Raw genomic sequence first — 24,184 nt, 5'->3', positions numbered from 1 at the left:
TGGACAGGAGTGGGCTATTCCCTCGTTATTTCATCATCGATTAAGCAGGTAAAAGGTCTGGAGTAGATTCCAGGTGTGACACTTGCATTTGGAATCTGTTGCTGTCAACTCTCAATATGAGATCCAAAGAGCTGCCACTATCAGTGAAGCAAGCCATCATTAGGCTGAAAAATCAAAACAAACCCATCAGAGAGATAGCAAAAACATTAGGTGTGGCCAAATCAACTGTTTGGAACATTCTTAAAAAGAAAGAACGCATCGGAGAGCTCAGCAACACCAAAAGACCTGGAAGACCACGGAAAACAACTGTGGTGGATGCAGAAGAATTATTTCCCTGGTGAAGAAAAACCCCTTCACAACAGTTGCCCAGATCAAGAACACTCTCCAGGAGGTAGGTGTGTATGTGTCAAAGTCAACAATCAAGAGAAGACTTCACAAGAGTGAATATAGAGGGTTCACCACAAGATGTTTTGAGCCATTGGTGAGCCACAGAAACAGGAAGTCCAGATTAGAGATTGCCAAACAACATCTAAAAAAGCCTTTACAGATCCCAAACAACATCCTATGGACAGATGAGACAAAGATCAACTTGTACCAGAGTGATGGGAGGAGAAGAGTATGGAGAAGGAAAGGAACTGCTCATGATCCAAAACTTACCACCTCATCAGTGAAGCATGGTGATGGTAGTGTCATGGCGTGGGCATGTATGGCTGCCAATGGAACTGATTCCCTTGTATTTATTGATGACAAAATCAGCAGGATGAATTCTGAAGTGTTTCGGGCAATATTATGTACTCATATTCAGTCAAATGCTTCAGAACTCATTGGACAGCGCTTCACAGTGCAGATGGACAATGACCCAAAGCATACTGCGAAAGCAACCAAAGAGTTTTTTAAGGCAAATAAGTGGAATGTTATCCAATGGCCAAGTCAATCACCTGACCTGAATCCGATTGAGCATGCATTTCACTCTATGAAGACAAAACTGAAGGGAAAATGCCCCAAAAACAAGCAGGAACTAAAGACATTTGCAGTACAGGCCTGGCAGAGCATCACCAGGGATGAAACCCAGCATCTGGTGGTGATGTCTATGCCTTCCAGAGTTCAGATTGTAATTGAATGCAGAGGAATTGCAACAAGTATTAAAAGGTGAAAGTTTGATTTAGGATTGTTTAGTTTGACCCATTACTTTTGGTCCCTTAAAAAGTGGAAGGCACATATAGAAACCGTTGTAATTCCTACACCGTTCACCTGATTTGGATGTAAATACCCTCAAATTAAAGCGGAAAGTCTGCAGTTAAAGCACATCTTGTTTCTTCATTTCAAATCCATCGTGGTGGTGTATAGAGCCCAAAATATGAGAATTGTGTCGATGTCCAAATATTTATGGACCTGACTGTATATGTATGTATGTATGTATATATATATATATATATATATATATACAGGTTGAGTATCCCATATCCAAATATTCCGAAATACGGACTTTTTTGAGTGAGACTGAGATAGTGAAACCTTTGTTTTCTGATGGCTCAATGTACACAAACTTTGTTTAATACTCAAAGTTATTAAAAATATTATATTAAATGACCTTCAGGCTGTGTGTATAAGGTGTATATGAAACATAAATTAATTGTGTGAATGTAGAGACACTTTGTTTAATGCACAAAGTTATAAAAAATATTGGCTAAATTGACCTTCAGGCTGTGTGTATAAGGTGTATATGTAACATAAATGCATTCTGTGCTTAGACTTAGGTCCTATCACCATGATATCTCATTATGGTATGCAATTATTCCAAAATACGGAAAAATCCCATATCCAAAATACCTCTGGTCCCAAGCATTTTGGATAAGGGATACTCAACCTGTATGTATGTATATATGTATATATATATATATATATATATATATATATATATATAATGTTACTGTACGCAAATGTACAGTCGCCCAGCTCCATATGTGCCCCTTACTGTGCACAGAGGAATGCGTTCACGTAAATGATTCCTCTACTCAATATAAAATAATATTGCAAATGTACCTGTCTGTAACTGATCAGATGTATCCAAACCTCTAGCGTTCAAAGGTTCATGAGGAAGTGCAATTTCCTTACAACTCGGTGAAGCATTTTACTACTTTTTACAAGACATTTTTTTAAATAAAAGGTTTTACAATGTTCTTACAGCTTCATTATCTTGCTGTATCATCCAGCTCTGTGAGGGTATCCGGACTCCAGGTCGACAGCACAAAGGTCGACACACCTTAGGTCGACGCCAATTGGTCGACACACCTTATGTTGACATGGACAAAAGGTCGACATGGAGAAAAGGTCGACAGGAACAAGGTCGACATGAGTTTTTCACGATTTTTTTCTTTTTTTGAACCTTTTCATACTTAACGATCCACGTGGACTACGATTGGAACGGTAAAGTGTGCCGAGCGAAGCGGTAGCGGAGCGAAGGCACCATGCCCGAAGCATGGCGAGCGAAGCGAGCCATGCGAGGGGACGCGGTGCACTAATTGGGGTTCCCAGTCACTCTACGAAGAAAACGACACCAAAAAAACATAAAAAACTCATGTCGATCTTTTTCCATGTCGACCTTGTTCCTGTCGACCTTTTGTCCATGTCGACCTAAGGTGTGTCGACCAATTGACGTCGACCTAAGGTGTGTCGACCTTTGTGCTGTCGACCCTCATTCCCAGACCCCTCTGTGAGTGCTCTGTGGCTCTTATGTATTGGCATTGGCTGAGCTGACTAGCTGGTATCTGAAAGTATCACCAGTAATTCAATAATAAAGGGGGACAGGACAACTGCCGTATAGAGGTAGTTGTCAAGGGATGCTAAGCATTATGGGAAATCAGAACGGACAGACTGGGCTGGGTGATGCAGAAAGACATTCCAGTTTTGATAACATTTGTTAATCAGCTACAAAACGTGATTGTTAAAATGTTAAAAGGGTGCTAAATCAATGTATTTTAACAATGTTTATCTGTTCTGGGAAGTCCAGAAATAAAGTAATTGTAAAAATACATAGTGGTGCGTACTGTAAGGGTCAGACTCTAATGTACTGTGCAGCTGGATGGGTGGTATTGTGTTTATGTTCAGTAGAAAACATGTCCGTCTTTGTGTTCAGTTGCATTTGCCGAAGAATCTCCATCAACGCCGGTAATGGTGGGCACCTCAGAGCAGCCCGGGCTCCCTCAGACTCTGCAGCAGGAGTTCTCCTTGATAAATGTGCATATCCGTAACGTCAACATCGAGGTGAGTGTGGTGCGTCAGCCGGAGCGAGAGCACACTTTGTCATGCTCTGTGCGATCTATAGCACCAGATCATTTCCATTCATAGCACAGTGAGGTGTTTAATCCAGTGGTGTCGTTAGGATCAACCCCAATTTATACCAGCAATGGAACTGCAAATCCCAGCAGGCTCTGCAGCATTAGAGCCAGTTTGTCTACTTCTGACAAGCCCTGATATACACAGGCCAGCTCCTGTACCACTGCTTCTCGGCAGGCAGGGGGCGACAAAGAACAGTCCTGCAATTGTCATAAAAGATGTATGCAACACCGATGTACATGTCCGATGTAAATAAAATAGGGAGTTAATGGTACTACTTGCTTAAAAATATTGAGTAACCTTAGTATACTGAACAAACCGGTGAGTGCCGACCAGAGATGAGCAAGCACGGGCTGATAGCAGTGCCTTTTACCGACATGCCAGATCATCCTCATCTGATCCATTGCTATAGGATTATTATTGGGTTCTCACGCCTCATATTGCGGGTCCTTTAAGACAATGCAAGCCGATGGCTGTTTTCTCTGACGTCCTAGTGGATGCTGGGAACTCCGAAAGGACCATGGGGAATAGCGGCTCCGCAGGAGACTGGGCACAAAAGTAAAAGCTTTAGGACTAGCTGGTGTGCACTGGCTCCTCCCCCTATGACCCTCCTCCAAGCCTCAGTTAGATTTTTGTGCCCGAACGAGAAGGGTGTAATCTAGGTGGCTCTCCTGAGCTGCTTAGAGTAAAAGTTTAAATTAGGTTTTTTATTTTCAGTGAGTCCTGCTGGCAACAGGCTCACTGCATCGAGGGACTAAGGGGAGAAGAAGCGAACTCACCTGCGTGCAGAGTGGATTGGGCTTCTTAGGCTACTGGACATTAGCTCCAGAGGGACGATCACAGGCCCAGCCATGGATGGGTCCCAGAGCCGCGCCGCCGTCCCCCTTACAGAGCCAGAAGAGCAGAAGAGGTCCGGAAAATCGGCGGCAGAAGACGTCCTGTCTTCAATAAGGTAGCGCACAGCACCGCAGCTGTGCGCCATTGCTCTCAGCACACTTCACACTCCGGTCACTGAGGGTGCAGGGCGCTGGGGGGGGGGCGCCCTGAGACGCAATAAAAATACCTTAGATGGCAAAAAATACATCACATATAGCTCCTGGGCTATATGGATGCATTTAACCCCTGCCAGTTTTTCCTTAAAAAAGCGGGAGAAAGGCCGCCGAGAAGGGGGCGGAGCCTATCTCCTCAGCACACTGGCGCCATTTTCCCTCACAGCTCCGTTGGAGGGAAGCTCCCTGACTCTCCCCTGCAGTCCTGCACTACAGAAACAGGGTAAAACAAGAGAGGGGGGCACTAATTTGGCAGATAAATCAATACAGCAGCTATATAAGGGAAAAACACTTATATAAGGTTATCCCTGTATATATATATAGCGCTCTGGTGTGTGCTGGCAAACTCTCCCTCTGTCTCCCCAAAGGGCTAGTGGGGTCCTGTCCTCTATCAGAGCATTCCCTGTGTGTGTGCTGTGTGTCGGTACGTTGTGTCGACATGTATGAGGAGGAAAATGGTATGGAGGCGGAGCAATTGCCTGTAATAGTGATGTCGACACCTGACTGGATGGTCTTATGGAAGGAATTACGTGATAGCGTCAGCACTTTACAAAAGACTGTTGACGACATGAGACAGCCGGCAAATCAGTTATTACCTGTACAGGCGTCTCAAACACCGTCGGGGGCTCTAAAGCGCCCGTTACCTCAGATGGTCGACACAGACCCAGACACGGACACTGACTCCAGTGTCGACGGTGAGGAAACAAACTTATTTTCCAGTAGGGCCACACATTACATGATCACGGCAATGAAGGAGGTTTTGAACATTTCTGATACTACAAGTACCACAAAAAAGGGTATTATGTGGGGTGTGAAAAAACTACCCGTAGTTTTTCCTGAATCAGATGAATTAAATGAGGTGTGTGATGAAGCGTGGGTTTCCCCCGATAAAAAACTGCTAATTTCTAAAAAATTATTGGCATAATACCCTTTCCCGCCAGAGGTTAGGGCGCGTTGGGAAACACCCCCTAGGGTAGATAAGGCGCTCACACGCTTATCAAAACAAGTGGCGTTACCGTCTCCTGATACGGCCGCCCTCAAGAAACCAGCTGATAGGAAGCTGGAAAATATCCTTAAAAGTATATTATTATAAATTATAAAAGTATTATACTGCGACCAGCAATCGCCTCAGCCTGGATGTGCAGTGCTGGGGTGGCTTGGTCGGATTCCCTGACTGAAAATATTGATACCCTGGACAGGGACAGTATATTATTGACTATAGAGCATTTAAAGGATGCATTTCTATATATGCGTGATGCACAGAGGGATATTTGCACTCTGGCATCAAGAGTAAGTGCGCTGTCCATTTCTGCCAGAAGAGGGTTATGGACGCGACAGTGGTCAGGTGATGCGGATTCCAAACGGCATATGGAAGTATTGCCGTATAAAGGGGAGGAGTTATTTGGGGTCGGTCTATCGGACCTGGTGGCCACGGCAACGGCTGGGAAATCCACCTTTTTACCCCAGGTCACCTCTCAGCAGAAAAAGACACCGTCTTTTCAGGCTCAGTCCTTTCGTTCCCATAAGGGCAAGCGGGCAAAAGGCCACTCATATCTGCCCCGGGGCAGAGGAAGGGGAAAAAGACTGCAGCAGGCAGCCTCTTCCCCGGAACAGAAGCCCTCCCCCGCTTCTGCCAAGTCCTCAGCATGACGCTGGGGCCTTACAAGCGGACTCAGGCACGGTGGGGGCCCGTCTCAAGAATTTCAGCGCGCAGTGGGCTCACTCGCAAGTGGACCCCTGGATCCTGCAGGTAGTATCTCAGGGGTACAAATTGGAATTCGAGACGTCTCCCCCTCGCCGGTTCCTGAAGTCTGCTTTACCAACGTCTCCCTCCGACAGGGAGGCGGTATTGGAAGCCATTCACAAGCTGTATTCCCAGCAGGTGATAATCAAGGTACCCCTCCTACAACAGGGAAAGGGGTATTATTCCACGCTGTTTGTGGTACCGAAGCCGGACGGCTCGGTGAGACCTATTTTAAATCTGAAATCCTTGAACACTTACATACAAAGGTTCAAATTCAAGATGGAGTCACTCAGAGCAGTGATAGCGAACCTGGAAGAAGGGGACTATATGGTGTCTCTGGACATCAAGGATGCTTACCTCCATGTCCCAATTTGCCCTTCTCACCAAGGGTACCTCAGGTTTGTGGTACAGAACTGTCATTATCAGTTTCAGACGCTGCCGTTTGGATTGTCCACGGCACCCCGGGTCTTTACCAAGGTAATGGCCGAAATGATGATTCTTCTTCGAAGAAAAGGCGTCTTAATTATCCCTTACTTGGACGATCTCCTGATAAGGGCAAGGTCCAGGGAACAGTTAGAGGTCGGAGTAGCACTATCTCAAGTAGTACTACGACAGCACGGGTGGATTCTAAATATTCCAAAATCGCAGCTGATTCCGACGACACGTCTGCTGTTCCTAGGGATGATTCTGGACACAGTCCAGAAAAAGGTGTTTCTCCCGGAGGAGAAAGCCAGGGAGTTATCCGAGCTAGTCAGGAACCTCCTAAAACCAGGCCAAGTGTCAGTGCATCAATGCACAAGGGTCCTGGGAAAAATGGTGGCTTCTTACGAAGCGATTCCATTCGGCAGATTCCACGCAAGAACTTTTCAGTGGGATCTGCTGGACAAATGGTCCGGATCGCATCTTCAGATGCATCAGCGGATAACCCTGTCTCCAAGGACAAGGGTGTCTCTCCTGTGGTGGTTGCAGAGTGCTCATCTTCTAGAGGGCCGCAGATTCGGCATTCAGGACTGGGTCCTGGTGACCACGGATGCCAGCCTGAGAGGCTGGGGAGCAGTCACACAGGGAAGAAATTTCCAGGGCTTGTGGTCAAGCATGGAAACGTCATTTCACATAAATATCCTGGAACTAAGGGCCATTTACAATGCCCTAAGTCAAGCAAGGCCTCTGCTTCAGGGTCAGCCGGTGTTGATCCAGTCGGACAACATCACGGCAGTCGCCCACGTAAACAGACAGGGCGGCACAAGAAGCAGGAGGGCAATGACGGAAGTTGCAAGGATTCTTCACTGGGCGGAAAATCATGTGATAGCACTGTCAGCAGTGTTCATTCCGGGAGTGGACAACTGGGAAGCAGACTTCCTCAGCAGACACGACCTCCACCCGGGGGAGTGGGGACTTCACCCAGAAGTCTTCCACATGATTGTGAACCGTTGGGAAAAACCAAAGGTGGACATGATGGCGTCCCGCCTCAACAAAAAACTAGACAGATATTGCGCCAGGTCAAGGGACCCTCAGGCAATAGCTGTGGACGCTCTGGTAACACCGTGGGTGTACCAGTCAGTGTATGTGTTCCCTCCTCTGCCTCTCATACCCAAGGTACTGAGAATCATAAGAAGGAGAGGAGTAAGATCTATACTCGTGGCTCCGGATTGGCCAAGAAGGACTTGGTACCCGGAACTTCAAGAGATGCTCACGGAGGACCCGTGGCCTCTACCTCTAAGAAAGGACCTGCTCCAGCAGGGACCCTGTCTGTTCCAAGACTTACCGCGGCTGCGTTTGACGGCATGGCGGTTGAACGCCGGATCCTGAAGGAAAAAGGCATTCCGGATGAAGTCATCCCTACCCTGATCAAAGCCAGGAAGGATGTAACTGTGCAACATTATCACCGTATTTGGCGTAAATATGTTGCGTGGTGTGAGGCCAGGAAGGCCCCTATAGAGGAATTTCAACTGGGTCGTTTCCTGCATTTCCTGCAAACAGGACTGTCTATGGGCCTAAAATTAGGGTCCATTAAGGTTCAAATTTCGGCCCTGTCGATTTTCTTCCAGAAAGAACTAGCTTCAGTCCCTGAAGTTCAGACGTTTGTCAAGGGGGTACTGCATATACAGCCTCCTTTTGTGCCTCCAGTGGCACCTTGGGATCTCAATGTAGTTTTGGGGTTCCTAAAATCACATTGGTTTGAACCACTCACCACTGTGGACTTAAAATATCTCACATGGAAAGTGGTAATGCTGTTAGCCCTGGCTTCAGCCAGGCGTGTCTCAGAATTGGCGGCTTTATCCTATAAAAGCCCTTACCTAATTTTTCATACGGACAGGGCAGAATTGAGGACTCGTCCTCAATTTCTCCCTAAGGTGGTTTCAGCGTTTCACTTAAACCAGCCTATTGTGGTACCTGCGGCTACTAGGGACTTGGAGGATTCCAAGTTGCTGGACGTAGTCAGGGCCCTGAAAATATATGTTTCCAGGACGGCTGGAGTCAGAAAATCTGACTCGCTGTTTATCCTGTATGCACCCAACAAGCTGGGTGCTCCTGCTTCTAAGCAGACTATTGCTCGTTGGATTTGTAGTACAATTCAGCTTGCACATTCTGTGGCAGGCCTGCCACAGCCAAAATCTGTAAAAGCCCATTCCACAAGGAAAGTGGGCTCATCTTGGGCGGCTGCCCGAGGGGTCTCGGCTTTACAACTTTGCCGAGCAGCTACTTGGTCAGGGGCAAACACGTTTGCTAAATTCTACAAATTTGATACCCTGGCTGAGGAGGACCTGGAGTTCTCTCATTCGGTGCTGCAGAGTCATCCGCACTCTCCCGCCCGTTTGGGAGCTTTGGTATAATCCCCATGGTCCTTTCGGAGTTCCCAGCATCCACTAGGACATCAGAGAAAATAAGAATTTACTTACCGATAATTCTATTTCTCATAGTCCGTAGTGGATGCTGGGCGCCCATCCCAAGTGCGGATTGTCTGCAATACTTGTACATAGTTACAAAAATCGGGTTATTATTGTTGTGAGCCATCTTTTCAGAGGCTCCTCTGTTATCATGCTGTTAACTGGGTTCATATCACAGGTTGTACGGTGTGATTGGTGTGGCTGGTATGAGTCTTACCCGGGATTCAAAATCCTTCCTTATTGTGTACGCTCGTCCGGGCACAGTATCCTAACTGAGGCTTGGAGGAGGGTCATAGGGGGAGGAGCCAGTGCACACCAGCTAGTCCTAAAGCTTTTACTTTTGTGCCCAGTCTCCTGCGGAGCCGCTATTCCCCATGGTCCTTTCGGAGTTCCCAGCATCCACTACGGACTATGAGAAATAGAATTATCGGTAAGTAAATTCTTATTTTTTTACGGATTGGTTAGTAACAGCCTTCCTTCCCTGCAGATGGACGCCATGAACCGGAGCTGCACTGTGTCTGTGCACTGCGGGAATCACAGAGTCCGCTTGCTGGTCACGTTCCCAGTTCAGTATCCCAATAACGCAGCTCCGTCCTTCCAGTTTGTCCCTCCCACGACCATCACATCCGCCATGAAAATAAAGCTGCTGACCGTAAGGAAACATCTGCAACACAAGTGTATCGATTATAGTGTGTGCGTTACAGTGCGCTTCCAGTTCAGCCAACGTGGTTACAGATTTGGGGCTTATCGTTTTAATGTACCTCCCGGACCCCAACTGGCTTGCATTAATTAGAAGCTTGGTGGATCCATTTATTAAATGTCATTTAAAATGCCCCCATATTATTTTAAGGGGATGCGGTCATGTTCGATGATCAGTCAAAGGTAGTTTGTTGGTCTGGGGAACGTGTTTTCGCACTGGGGAAGGGGTTCTGGTCCATGTACAGTATATTTCCGGTAAAGGGTCATTTTACTTTGTTGTGGACGTTTAACCTTCTCTCCTCCAGCTCCTGAGAGACACATCTTTACAGAAAGTGAAGCGCAATCAAAGCTGCCTGGAGCCCTGCCTGCGCCAACTGGTGTCCTGCCTGGAGAGCTTTGTGGTGAGAAGAGGGGGAAGTGTGAATAGGGAAAGTGCAAGTCCTGCTTGGGGGGGGGGGCAGACTCGGTTTTTAACAGAAAGATTTAGAAGCCGAGCCTCTTACTCTAGGTGCATGGTTTCTGCAAGTCATCTCTTAGGGGTGTGAAATTAGGAGTGCAGCTTCAAAGTCCTATATTGTTTGTCTGCCCTGGTGGAAGGAGGGCCTCAGCAGATGGATAAAGCTCCTCATGCTACCTCGCATCTCGTGTTGCCTTTTAGAACCAAGAGTCCAGTCCATCCAGCAATCCCTACACCATGCAGAACCCTGTCACCCCACCACTGCCAACATTCGCCCGGGTGACCAATGCCTATGGGTCTTACCAAGATGCCAACATCCCATTTCCTCGGACGTCTGGTGCCCGCTTCTGTGGAGCAGGTGAATGCAGTCTCTGGGGTCCATAAGAGAAGAGGAGTAGATGGTATAGCCAAGGGAACGATACCAAGCTGTCTCTTGTCTCCCCAGGTTACCTGGTGTATTTTACACGGCCAATGACCATGCACAGAGCCGTATCGCCCACTGAACCCACTCCAAGGTCAGTCTCTGACTTACATTTTGGCTGCATCTTGTTTTGCTCAGATACTTATATTAAAGAACATGTACCCAATTTATGTGTGTGGCACAGGTTCATTTTTCGAAAAACAGAGGTCAGGCCACCCGATTGGACAACGGGAGGACTAGCTTTCTTAGAGGGTGAAGAGGGTTTTCTACTAAAACTTTGGAGGGGAACCAACCCTTTCCATTTAATGATGTGTAATTGTTGAATGTGTGGTCCACTGTGCTCCTAGAAGTGTCTTGCACAGCAGTCATCTCTTACCTGTAGTTAGGTCTTGCATTGTTCCCCGAAAGGGTCCGACGCCAACTTGCTGAGCATTAGAGCAGTGGTACACAACTTTTTTTTATTGTTCCACATTCATAAGTGTGCCATTGCTCTAAACACAAAGCGCCCTATGCTGAGTTGGACAAAATGTTGCACTTAATTGAGCAATTATGTTCCTATTGCAAGTGCCTCCAGAGTCCATGTGCACAGAGTCACAGTTGGTCCGTCTTATGGGCGTGTCGCTGAAGTGGTTACGAACTCAGATGCATAATTGCTCGCCTAGGAGGCCATACCCTGATGTATAGTCTGCACCTAGCATGGGGCGGCATAAGTTTCCATGGTGAGGCGGCTGGTGGCGGGATTATAGCATCTTCAAATGCTCAAAGTGGGCGTTTGAGTAGTTGCACATTCAGACGTACACAGGGGAGGGCATGTATTGGTATATGTAAAAAGTCACAGACGCTATAGCATCCAGAATCAGGCCATAAATGAGAAAGTTCTTAGCGTAACGTTTTACATATCTGACACTAGGGAGACCGTGATACCAGGTGATGGGTTCCCAGTAACAGGGCAGTTCTGTCAGTGTCAGTACACATCTCACTAGTTATGGTAACCCATCAACCCAGATGTTCCTGTGTACCTGCACAATCTCCAACATTAGTGATCGTAAGGTGCCGGAGAGACTGTTGCAGCGCTGGCACCTCGCAGCCTTGGGCACTAATTAAACCCCCCCCCCCTTAGTTTCCCAGGGCATTAGTGATAATGCTGCCACCTGTCTCACACAGCAGAGTCTCAGTGAGGCTAAGGGAGATGCAAATAGCTCCATTATGGTCATTTATATATCGCAATAATGACACCATTAAATCGGACACAAAGGTCTGTACAGATACACTGTATCCTGGCTAAAGCATAGAAATTACACACGTTTCATGCTGGTGTCTCTAGTAAGGAATCAGGCTGATAAAAGTTGACTAAATTTGAAGTTAATTTAAGACTTTAAACCTGCGCTCCTGCTGTCGAACTATAAAATTATCATTACAGTCTAAATTAGGGGTGGGCAAAATACGGCCAGCGGGCTGAATGCGGCCTTCAAACTGATACTGCCCGGCCCACTACCTCTCACCAGCGCGCAATGATAAGCGGCCCGACCGGCTGAGCTGCTTGTCGTTGCTCTGCAGTACCTGCAAGCTGCCGGCGCCTGTCTCCCCTGCTGCTGCTGCATGGCGCCTGCGTTGTAGTCTCCTCCTCCCGCCTCCAGAGTACCCAGTGACAACGGCAGTGTTCAGCCGAAAAGGGGGCGGAGCTACACAGGACCTCAGGGGGAGGGGCTACACGGGACAGCAGCCAGACTGCTATAGATCCATCCTTCCTGCCACTGCCAGCCAGCCAGATAGACAGATCAGTACGTTAATGGAAAAAATGAATGAGAGAAAGATAGTGTGTGTGTGTGTGTGTGTGTGTGTGTGTGTGTGTGTATATGTGAGAGTGTGTGTATGTTTGTGTGTGCGGGCAGTGGCGTCAGACTGTTTTTAGGTTGGAGGGGAGATCTTTAGCTCTCGCTGCACCAACCCACCCCCCCTTGTGTTCTGTCACTGAGTCGTCGTCCCCGCCCCCCCTCCCTTGTTCTGTCACTGTGTCACACCCCCGTGTTCTGTCACTGCGTCACACCCGTGTGTTCTGTCACTGTGTCACTCCCACCATGTTCTGTCACTGTGTCACCCCCCGTGCTCTGTCACTGTGTGTGTGTGTGTGTGTCCCCGTGTTCTGTCTCTGTGTCACCCCCATGTTCTGTCACTGTGTCACTCCCCCCCCCCCCCCGGTGTTCTGTCTGTGTCACCCCCACCGTGTTCTGTCACTGTCACCCCCACCGTGTTCTGTCACTATGTCACCCCCATCTTGTTCTGTCACTGAGTCACCCCCGCCGTGTTCTGTCACTGTGTCACCCCCCCCCCCATGTTCTGTTACTGTGTCACCCCCACCGTGTTCTGTCACTGTGTCACCCCCGCCGTGTTCTGTCACTGTGTCACCCCCCCCCCCCATGTTCTGTTACTGTGTCACTCCCACCATGTTCTGTTACTGTGTCACCCCCCGTGCTCTGTCACTGTGTGTGTGTCCCCGTGTTCTGTCTCTGTGTCACCCCCATGTTCTGTCACTGTGTCACTCCCCCCCCCCCCCCCCCGGTGTTCTGTCTGTGTCACCCCCACCGTGTTCTGTCACCGTCACCCCCACCGTGTTCTGTCACTATGTCACCCCCATCTTGTTCTGTCACTGAGTCACCCCCGCCGTGTCCTGTCACTGTGTCACCCCCCCCCATGTTCTGTTACTGTGTCACCCCCACCGTGTTCTGTCACTGTGTCACCCCCGCCGTGTTCTGTCACTGTGTCACCCCCGCCGTGTTCTGTCACTGTGTCACCCCCGCCGTGTTCTGTCACTGTCACCCCCCCCATGTTCTGTTACTGTGTCACCCCCACCGTGTTCTGTCACTGAGTCACCCCCGCCGTGTTCTGTCACCGTGTCACCCCCGCCGTGTTCTGTCACTGTGTCACCCCCTCCCCCCCCCTCATGTTCTGTTACTGTGTCACCCCCACCGTGTTCTGCCACTGTATCACACCCCCGTGTTTTGTCACTGTGTCACACCTTTCCTCAGGGGCCATAAGACACTGGATAATTTGCTTGCTGCGCAATGATTATCCCAAATAAAATGTTAATGTGTAAAAGGGGACTCTACCTGCTGTAATGTGTAAAATGGGACTCTACCTGCTGTAAAAAAGGGGGACTCTACCTTCCATACTGTGTAAAAGGGAGCTCTACCTACTGTAATGAGTGTAAAAGGGGCTCTACCTGGTGTAATATGTGTAAGTGGCGCTACTGTGTGGCATAGTTTGAATAATGGAGACTATCGTGCAGCCTATGAATCAGTCTTATTTTCTCTAACGTCCTAGAGGATGCTGGGACTCCGTAAGGACCATGGGGATAGACGGGCTCCGCAGGAGACATGGGCACTTTAAGAAAGACTTTGGATCTGGGTGTGCACTGGCTCCTCCCTCTATGCCCCTCCTCCAGACCTCAGTTTGATACTGTGCCCAGTGGAGACTGGGTGCTTTCAGGGAGCTCTCCTGAGTTTCCTGTAAAAGAAAGTATTTTAGTTAGGTTTTTTATTTTCAGGGAGCTCTGCTGGCAACAGACTCCCTGCATCGAGGGACTGAGGAGAGAGAAACAGACCTACTTCTCTGAGTTTCAGGGCTCTGTTTCTTAGGCTACTGGACACCATTAGCTCCAGAGGGATCGGTACGCAGGTCTCACCCTCGCCGTCCGTCCCAGAGCCGCGCCGCCGTCCTCCTCGCAGAGCCGGAAGAAAGAAGCCGGGTGAGTATGTGAGGAAAAGACTTCAGAGGCGGCAGAAGACATGATCTTCATAAGAGGTAACGCACAGCAGTGAAGCGGTGCGCCATTGCTCCCATTCACCTCACACACTTCGGTCACTGTAAGGTTGCAGGGCGCAGGGGGGGCGCCCTGGGCAGCAATAAACACCTCAGGTGGCAAATACACATATATACATGTACAGCTGGGCACTGTACATGTATAAAAAGAGCCCCCGCCATGTTATTAGTAAATTTGAGCGGGACAGATGCCCGCCGCCGAGGGGGCGGGGCTTCTCCCTCAGCACTCACCAGCTCCATTTTTTCTCCACAGCACCGCTGAGAGGAAGCTCCCCGGACTCTCCCCTGCTTGACACACGGTAAAAGAGGGTTTTAAAGTAGAGGGGGGGCACATAATTGGCGCATATATATTATACATAAGCGCTACTGGGTAAACATTCTGTGTTTTTTCCTGGGTCATATAGCGCTGGGGTGTGTGCTGGCATACTCTCTCTCTGTCTCTCCAAAGGGCCTGGTGGGGAACCTGTCTTCAGAAAAGAGCTTCCCTGTGTGTGTGTGGTGTGTCGGTACGCGTGTGTCGACATGTCTGAGGTTGAAGGCTCACCTAAGGAGGAGGGGGAGTGTATGAATATTAGGTCTCCGTCGGCAGCGCCGACACCTGACTGGATGGATATGTGGAATGTTTTAAGTGCTAATGTTAATTTATTGCACAAAAGATTAGACAAAGCTGAAGCTAGGGTACAGTCAGGGAGTCAAGCCATGTCTGTCCCTATGTCGCCGGGACCTTCGGGGTCTCAGAAGCGCCCACTATCCCAAATAGTTGACACAGATACCGACACGGATTCAGACTCCAGTGTCGACTACGATGAGGCAAAATTGCAGCCAAGGTGGCTAAATGTATTCGATATATGATTATCGCAATTAAAGATGTTTTGCATATTACTGAGGAACCCCCTGTCCCTGACACAAGGGTACACATGTACAAGGGAAAGAAACCTGAGGTCACCTTTCCCTCCTCACATGAGCTGAACGAATTATGCGAAAAAGCGTGGGAAACTCCAGACAAAAAACTGCAGATTCCCAAAAGGATTCTAACAGCGTATCCTTTCCCGTCACGGGACAGAATACGGTGGGAATCCTCCCCTAGGGTAGACAAAGCTTTGACACGCTTATCAAAAAAGATAGCGCTCCCGTCCCAAGATACGGCTACCCTCAAGGATCCTGCTGACTGCAAGCAGGAGGTTACCTTGAAGTCCATTTACATGGACAGATTCTTTATCAGCGGATATTGAGACCCTTGATAAGGATACCATTTTAATGACCCTAGGGCATATAAAAGATGCTGTCTTATATATGAGGGATGCTCAAAGAGACAGTTTACTGGGTTCCAGAATAAACGTTATGTCCATTTCTGCTAGGCGAGTCTTATGGACCCGACAGTGGACGGGGAATGCCGACTCAAAGAGGCATATGGAGTTTTTGCCGTACAAGGGTGAGGAATTGTTTGGAGAGGGCCTCTCGGACCTCGTCTCCACAGCTACGGCAGGTAAATCGAATTTTCTCTGACGTCCTAAGTGGATGCTGGGGACTCCGTCAGGACCATGGGGGATAGCGGCTCCGCAGGAGACAGGGCACAAAAGTAAAAGCTTTAGGATCAGGTGGTGTGCACTGGCTCCTCCCCCTATGACCCTCCTCCAAGCCTCAGTTGGGTTTTTGTGCCCGGCCGAGAAGGGTGCAATCTAGGTGGCTCTCCTAAAGAGCTGCTTAGAGTAAAAGTTTTGTTAGGTTTTTTATTTTCAGTGAGTCCTGCTGGCAACAGGCTCACTGCAACGAGGGACTTAGGGGAGAAGAAGTGAACTCACCTGCGTGCAGGATGGATTGGCTTCTTAGGCTACTGGACACTAGCTCCAGAGGGACGATCACAGGTACAGCCTGGATGGGTCACCGGAGCCGCGCCGCCGACCCCCTTGCAGATGCTGAAGAGAGAAGAGGTCCAGAAATCGGCGGCTGAAGACTTCTCAATCTTCATGAGGTAGCGCACAGCACTGCAGCTGTGCGCCATTGCTCTCAGCACACTTCACACCAACGGTCACTGAGGGTGCAGGGCGCTTGGGGGGGCGCCCTGGGCAGCAATGAAAGTACCTATGCTGGCTAAAAATACATCACATATAGCCCCTGGGGCTATATGGATGTATTTAACCCCTGCCAGGTTGTCAGAAAAACGGGAGAAGAAGCCGAAAAGGGGGCGGGGCCTATTCTCCTCAGCACACAGCGCCATTTTCCTACACAGCTCCGCTGCTAGGAAGGCTCCCAGGCTCTCCCCTGCACTGCACTACAGAAACAGGGTTAAAACAGAGAGGGGGGGCACTTATTTGGCGATATTATTATATATTAAGATGCTATAAGGGAAAACACTTATATAAGGTTGTCCCTGTATAATATAGCGTTTTGGTGTGTGCTGGCAAACTCTCCCTCTGTCTCCCCAAAGGGCTAGTGGGGTCCTGTCCTCTATCAGAGCATTCCCTGTGTGTGTGCTGTGTGTCGGTACGTGTGTGTCGACATGTATGAGGACGATGTTGGTGAGGAGGCGGAGCAATTGCCTGTAATGGTGATGTCACTCTCTAGGGAGTCGACACCGGAATGGATGGCTTATTTAGGGAATTACGTGATAATGTCAACACGCTGCAAGGTCGGTTGACGACATGAGACGGCCGGCAAACCAATTAGTACCTGTCCAGGCGTCTCAAACACCGTCAGGGGCTTTAAAACGCCCATTTACCTCAGTCGGTCGACACAGACACGGACACTGACTCCAGTGTCGACGGTGAAGAAACAAACGTATTTTCCATTTGGGCCACACGTTACATGTTAAGGGCAATGAAGGAGGTGTTACATATTTCTGATACTACAAGTACCACAAAAGAGGGTATTATGTGGGGTGTGAAAAAACTACCTGTAGTTTTTCCTGAATCAGATAAATTAAATGAAGTGTGTGATGATGCGTGGGTTTCCCCCGATAGAAAATTATTGGCGTTATACCCTTTCCCGCCAGAAGTTAGGGCGCGTTGGGAAACACCCCTTAGGGTGGATAAGGCGCTCACACGCTTATCAAAACAAGTGGCGTTACCGTCTCCAGATACGGCCGCCCTCAAGGAGCCAGCTGATAGGAGGCTGGAAAATATCCTAAAAAGTATATACACACATACTGGTGTTATACTGCGACCAGCGATCGCCTCAGCCTGGATGTGCAGCGCTGGGGTGGCTTGGTCGGATTCCCTGACTGAAAATATTGATACCCTTGACAGGGACAGTATTTTATTGACTATAGAGCATTTAAAGGATGCATTTCTATATATGCGAGATGCACAGAGGGATATTTGCACTCTGGCATCAAGAGTAAGTGCGATGTCCATATCTGCCAGAAGATGTTTATGGACACGACAGTGGTCAGGTGATGCAGATTCCAAACGGCACATGGAAGTATTGCCGTATAAAGGGGAGGAGTTATTTGGGGTCGGTCCATCGGACCTGGTGGCCACGGCAACAGCTGGAAAATCCACCTTTTTTACCCCAAGTCACATCTCAGCAGAAAAAGACACCGTCTTTTCAGCCTCAGTCCTTTCGTCCCCATAAGGGCAAGCAGGCAAAAGGCCAGTCATATCTGCCCAGGGATAGAGGAAAGGGAAGAAGACTGCAGCAGGCAGCCCATTCCCAGGAACAGAAGCCCTCCACCGCTTTTGCCAAGTCCTCAGCATGACGCTGGGGCCGTACAAGCGGACTCAGGTGCGGTGGGGGGTCGTCTCAAGAGTTTCAGCGCGCAGTGGGCTCACTCGCAAGTGGACCCCTGGATCCTACAAGTAGTATCCCAGGGGTACAGATTGGAAATTCGAGACGTCTCCCCCTCGCAGGTTCCTGAAGTCTGCTTTACCAACGTCTCCCTCCGACAGGGAGGCAGTAGTGGAAACAATTCACAAGCTGTATTCCCAGCAGGTGATAATCAAAGTACCCCTCCTACAACAAGGAAAGGGGTATTATTCCACACTATATTGTGGTACTGAAGCCAGACGGCTCGGTGAGACCTATTCTAAATCTGAAATATTTGAACACTTACATACAAAGGTTCAAATCAAGATGGAGTCACTCAGAGCAGTGATAGCGAACCAGGAAGAAGGGGACTATATGGTGTCCCTGGACATCAAGGATGCTTACCTCCATGTCCCAATTTGCCCTTCTCACCAAGGGTACCTCAGGTTCGTGGTACAAAACTGTCACTATCAGTTTCAGACGCTGCCGTTTGGATTGTCCACGGCACCCCGGGTCTTTACCAAGGTAATGGCCGAAATGATGATTCTTCTTCAAAGAAAAGGCGTCTTAATTATCCCTTACTTGGACGATCTCCTGATAAGGGCAAGGTCCAGAGAACAGTTGGAGGTCGGAGTAGCACTATCTCAAGTAGTTCTACGACAGCACGGGTGGATTCTAAATATTCCAAAATCGCAGCTGTCTCCGTCGACACGTCTGCTGTTCCTAGGGATGATTCTGGACACAGTCCAGAAAAAGGTGTTTCTCCCGGAGGAGAAAGCCAGGGAGTTATCCGAGCTAGTCAGGAACCTCCTAAAACCAGGAAAAGTGTCAGTGCATCATTGCACAAGGGTCCTGGGAAAAATGGTGGCTTCTTACGAAGCGATTCCATTCGGCAGATTTCACGCAAGAATTTTTCAGTGGGATCTGCTGGAAAAATGGTCCGGATCGCATCTTCAGATGCATCAGCGGATAACCCTGTCTCCAAGGACAAGGGTGTCTCTTCTGTGGTGGCTGCAGAGTGCTCATCTACTAAAGGGCCACAGATTCGGCATTCAGGACTGGGTCCTGGTGACCACGGATGCCAGCCTGAAAGGCTGGGGAGCAGTCACACAAGGAAAAAATTTCCAGGGAGTGTGATCAAGTCTGGAGACTTCTCTCCACATAAATATACTGGAGCTAAGAGAAATTTACAATGCTCTAAGCTTAGCAAGACCTCTGCTTCAAGGTCAACCGGTATTGATCCAGTGAGACAACATCACGGCAGTCGCCCACGTAAACAGACAGGGCGGCACAAGAAGCAGGAGGGCAATGGCAGAAACTGCAAGGATTCTTCGCTGGGCGGAAAATCATGTGATAGCACTGTCAGCAGTGTTCATTCCGGGAGTGGACAACTGGGAAGCAGACTTCCTCAGCACGACCTCCACCCGGGAGAGTGGGGACTTCATCGGGAAGTCTTCCACATGATTGTGAACCGTTGGGAAAGACCAAAGGTGGACATGATGGCGTCCCGCCTGAACAAAAAACTGGACAGGTATTGCGCCAGGTCAAGAGACCCTCAGGCAATAGCTGTGGACGTTCTGGTAACACCGTGGGTGTACCAGTCGGTGTATGTGTTCCCTCCTCTGCTTCTCATACCTAAGGTACTGAGAATTATAAGACGTAGAGGAGTAAGAACTATACTCGTGGCTCCGGATTGGCCAAGAAGGACTTGGTACCCGGAACTTCAAGAGATGCTCACAGAGGACTCATGGCCTCTGCCGCTAAGAAGGGACTTGCTTCAGCAAGTACCATGTCTGTTCCAAGACTTACCGCGGCTGCGTTTGACGGCATGGCGGTTGAACGCCGGATCCTAAGGGAAAAAGGCATTCCGGAAGAGGTCATTCCTACCCTGGTCAAAGCCAGAAAGGAGGTGACCGCACAACATTATCACCACATGTGGCGAAAATATGTTGCGTGGTGTGAGGCCAGGAAGGCCCCACGAAGAAATTTCAACTCGGTCGATTCCTGCATTTCCTGCAAACAGGAGTGTCTATGGGCCTCAAATTGGGGTCCATTAAGGTTCAAATTTCGGCCCTGTCGATTTTCTTCCAGAAAGAATTGGCTTCAGTTCCTGAAGTCCAGAAGTTTGTCAAGGGAGTACTGCATATACAACCCCCTTTTGTGCCTCCAGTGGCACTGTGGGATCTCAACGTAGTTCTGGGATTCCTCAAATCACATTGGTTTAAACCGCTCAAATCTGTGGATTTGAAATATCTCACATGGAAAGTGACCATGATGTTGGCCCTGGCCTCGGCGAGGCGAGTGTCAGAATTGGCGGCTTTGTCTCACAAAAGCCCATATCTGATTGTCCATTCGGACAGGGCAGAGCTGCGGACTCGTCCCCAGTTTCTCCCTAAGGTGGTGTCAGCGTTTCACCTGAACCAGCTTATTGTGGTACCTGCGGCTACTAGGGACTTGGAGGACTCCAAGTTGCTAGATGTTGTCAGGGCCCTGAAAATATAGGTTTCCATGACGGCTGGAGTCAGGAAAACTGACTTGCTGTTATCCTGTATGCACCCAACAAACTGGGTGCTCTTGCTTCTAAGCAGACGATTGCTAGTTGGATGTGTAGTACAATTCAGCTTGCACTTTCTGTGGCAGGCCTGCCACAGCCAAAATATGTAAATGCCCATTCCACAAGGAAGGTGGGCTCATCTTGGGCGGCTGCCCGAGGGGTCTCGGCTTTACAACTTTGCCGAGCTGCTACTTGGTCAGGGGCACACCCTGGCTGAGGAGGACCTGGAGTTCTCTCACTCGGTGCTGCAGAGTCATCCGCACTCTCCCGCCCGTTTGGGAGCTTTGGTATAATCCCCATGGTCCTGACGGAGTCCCCAGCATCCACTTAGGACGTCAGAGAAAATAAGAATTTACTTACCGATAATTCTATTTCTCGTAGTCCATAGTGGATGCTGGGCGCCCATCCCAAGTGCGGATTGTCTGCAATACTTGTACATAGTTATTGTTACAAAAATCGGGTTATTATTGTTGTGAGCCATCTTTTCAGAGGCTCCGCTGTTATCATGCTGTTAACTGGGTTCAGATCACAGGTTGTACAGTGTGATTGGTGTGGCTGGTATGAGTCTTACCCGGGATTCAAAATCCTTCCTTATTGTGTACGCTCGTCCGGGCACAGTATCCTAACTGAGGCTTGGAGGAGGGTCATAGGGGGAGGAGCCAGTGCACACCACCTGATCCTAAAGCTTTTACTTTTGTGCCCTGTCTCCTGCGGAGCCGCTATCCCCCATGGTCCTGACGGAGTCCCCAGCATCCACTACGGACTACGAGAAATAGAATTATCGGTAAGTAAATTCTTATTTTTTGCCTTATGTTCCCTCACAATCTAAGAAAGCGCCTCATTATCAAATGCAGTCCTTTCGTTCAAATAAAAGCAAAAGAGTACGTGGATCGTCCTTTCTTGTCAGGGGTAAGGGCAGAGGAAAAAAGCTGCACAACACAGCTAGTTTCCAGGAACAAAAGTCCTCCCCGGCCTCTGCAAAATCCACCGCATGACGCTGGGGCTCCCCTGAGGGAGTCCGCTCCAGTGGGGGCACGTCTTTGACTTTTTAGCCACATCTGGGTTCAATCACAGGTGGATCCCTGGGCAATGGAAATTGTTTCCCGGAGATACAGGCTGGAATTCGAAGAGGTGCCTCCTCGCCGGTTTTTCAAATCGGCGCTACCAGCTTCTCCCCTGGAAAGGGAGATAGTGTTACAGGCGATTCAAAAATTGTGTCTTCAACAGGTGGTGGCCGAGGTTCCTCTGCTTCAGAGAGGGAAGGGGTACTACTCAACTCTGTTTGTGGTCCCAAAACCGGACGGTTCGGTCAGACCCATTTTGTATTTAAAATCCCTGAACCTTTATTTAAAACGGTTCAAGTTCAAGATGGAATCGCTCAGAGCGGTCATCGCCAGCCTGGAAGGGGGAGATTTTATGGTATCGCTGGACATAAAGGATGCATACCTGCATGTTCCCATATATCCTCCTCATCAGGCGTACCTGAGATTTACGATACAGGATTGTCATTACCAATTTCAGACATTGCCGTTTGGGCTTTCCACGGCCCCGAGAATTTTCACCAAGATAATGGCGGAAATGATGGTGCTCCTGCAAAAGCAGGGTGTCACAATTACCCGTACTTGGACGATCTCCTCATAAAAGCGAGATCACGGGAGAAGTTGCAGAACAGCGTATCCCTTTCACTGAAGGTGTTACAGCGACACGGCTGGATTCTCAATATTCCAAAGTCGCAGCTGGATCCTACGACTCGCTTGTCCTTCTTGGGCATGATTCTGAACACAGACCAGAAAAGGGTTTTTCTTTTCCGGAAGAAAAAGCGCAGGAACTCATGACTCTAGTGAAGAACCTGTTGAAGCCGAAACAAGTGTCAGTGCATCATTGCACTCAAGTCCTGGGAAAAATGGTGGCGACATACGAAGCCATTCCCTTCGGCAGGTTCCATGCAAGGACTTTCCAGTGGGACCTATTGGACAAATGGTCCGGGTCACATCTGCACATGCATCAGCGGATCACCCTGCCCCCCAGGGCCAGGGTTTCTCTCCTGTGGTGGCTGCAGAGTGCTCACCTTCTAGAGGGCCGCAGGTTCGGCATTCAGGATTGGATCCTGGTGACCACGGACGCGAGCCTCCGCGGTTGGGGAGCAGTCACACAGGGAAGAAATTTCCAAGGCCTTTGGTCAAGTCAAGAGACTTGTCTTCACATCAACATCCTGGAACTGAGGGCCATATTCAACGCCCTTCGTCAAGCGGAGACCTTACTTCGCGACCGACCGGTGCTGATTCAGTCGGACAACGTCACCGCAGTAGCTCATGTAAATCGCCAAGGCGGCACAAGGAGCAGAGTGGCGATGGCGGAAGGCACCAGAATTCTTCGCTGGGCGGAGAATCATTTAAGTGCACTGTCAGCAGTGTTCATTCCGAGAGTGGACAACTGGGAAGCAGACTTCCTCAGCCGACACGACCTGCATCCAGGAGAGTGGGGACTTCATCAGGAAGTCTTCGCACAGATTGCAAGTCGGTGGGGTTTGCCCCAAATAGACATGATGGCGTCCTGTCTCAACAAAAAGCTACAAAGGTATTGCGCCAGGTCAGGAGATCCTCAGGCGGTAGCTGTGGACGCCCTAGTAACACTGTGGGTGTTCCAGTCGGTCTATGTATTTCCTCCTCTTCCTCTCATACCCAAGGTGTTGGGAATAATAAGAAAAAGAGGAGTGAGAACAATACTCATTGTTCCGGATTGGCCACGAAGGACCTGGTATCCGGATCTGCTGGAAATGCTCACAGAAGATCGGTGGCCTCTTCCTCTAAGACAGGGCCTGTTGCAACAGGGTCCCTGTCTGTTCTAAGACTTACCGCGGCTGCATTTTACGGCATGGCGGTTGAACGCCGGATCCTAGCGGAAAAAGGTATTCCGGATGAGGTCATTCCTACGCTAATACAGGCTAGGAAGGGCGTGACATCTAAACATTATCACCGGATATGGCGAAAATATGTTTCTTGGTGCGAGGCCAGGAATGCTCCTACGGAAGAATTCCATCTAGGCCGTTTTCTTCACTTCCTACAGACTGGAGTGAATTTGGGCCTAAAGTTAGGCTCCATTAAAGTTCAGATTTCGGCCTTATCCATTTTCTTTCAGAAGGAATTGGCCTCTCTGCCTGAAGTACAGACTTTTGTGAAGGGAGTACTGCATATTCAGCCTCCTTTTGTGCCTCCGGTGGCGCCTTGGGACCTTAACGTGGTGTTAAGTGTTCTTAGTCACATTGGTTTGAACCACTTCAAACAGTGGAGTTGAAATATCTCACTTGGAAGGTGGTCATGTTGTTAGCCTTGGCTTCGGCTAGGCGAGTTTCGGAATTGGCGGCTTTATCACATAAAAAACCCTATCTGGTTTTCCATATGGATAGAGCGGAATTGCGGACCCGTCCTCAATTCCTACCTAAGGTGGTCTCATCCTTTCATATGAACCAACCT

At 49.0% G+C, this 24,184-nt stretch overlaps 1 protein-coding gene across 5 annotated transcripts in view; it reads left to right on the top strand.

The window, feature by feature from the left end:
• The window catches only part of WDR59 (WD repeat domain 59), a 136,091-nt gene that overhangs the window by 80,206 nt on the left and 31,701 nt on the right, over positions 1-24,184 (top strand). For all 5 annotated transcript variants that reach the window (XM_063945591.1, XM_063945594.1, XM_063945592.1 and 2 more), the window contains exons 13-17: positions 3,137-3,264; positions 9,505-9,669; positions 10,022-10,117; positions 10,375-10,531; positions 10,619-10,688. In XM_063945591.1, the coding sequence (XP_063801661.1) occupies positions 3,137-3,264; positions 9,505-9,669; positions 10,022-10,117; positions 10,375-10,531; positions 10,619-10,688 (616 nt within the window). The remainder of the gene's footprint in view (positions 1-3,136; positions 3,265-9,504; positions 9,670-10,021; positions 10,118-10,374; positions 10,532-10,618; positions 10,689-24,184) is intronic.

The sequence above is a fragment of the Pseudophryne corroboree genome, chromosome 11 (assembly GCF_028390025.1).
Source record: "Pseudophryne corroboree isolate aPseCor3 chromosome 11, aPseCor3.hap2, whole genome shotgun sequence".
Lineage (NCBI taxonomy): Eukaryota > Metazoa > Chordata > Amphibia > Anura > Myobatrachidae > Pseudophryne > Pseudophryne corroboree.
This window is presented reverse-complemented; position numbering and strand designations above follow the sequence as displayed.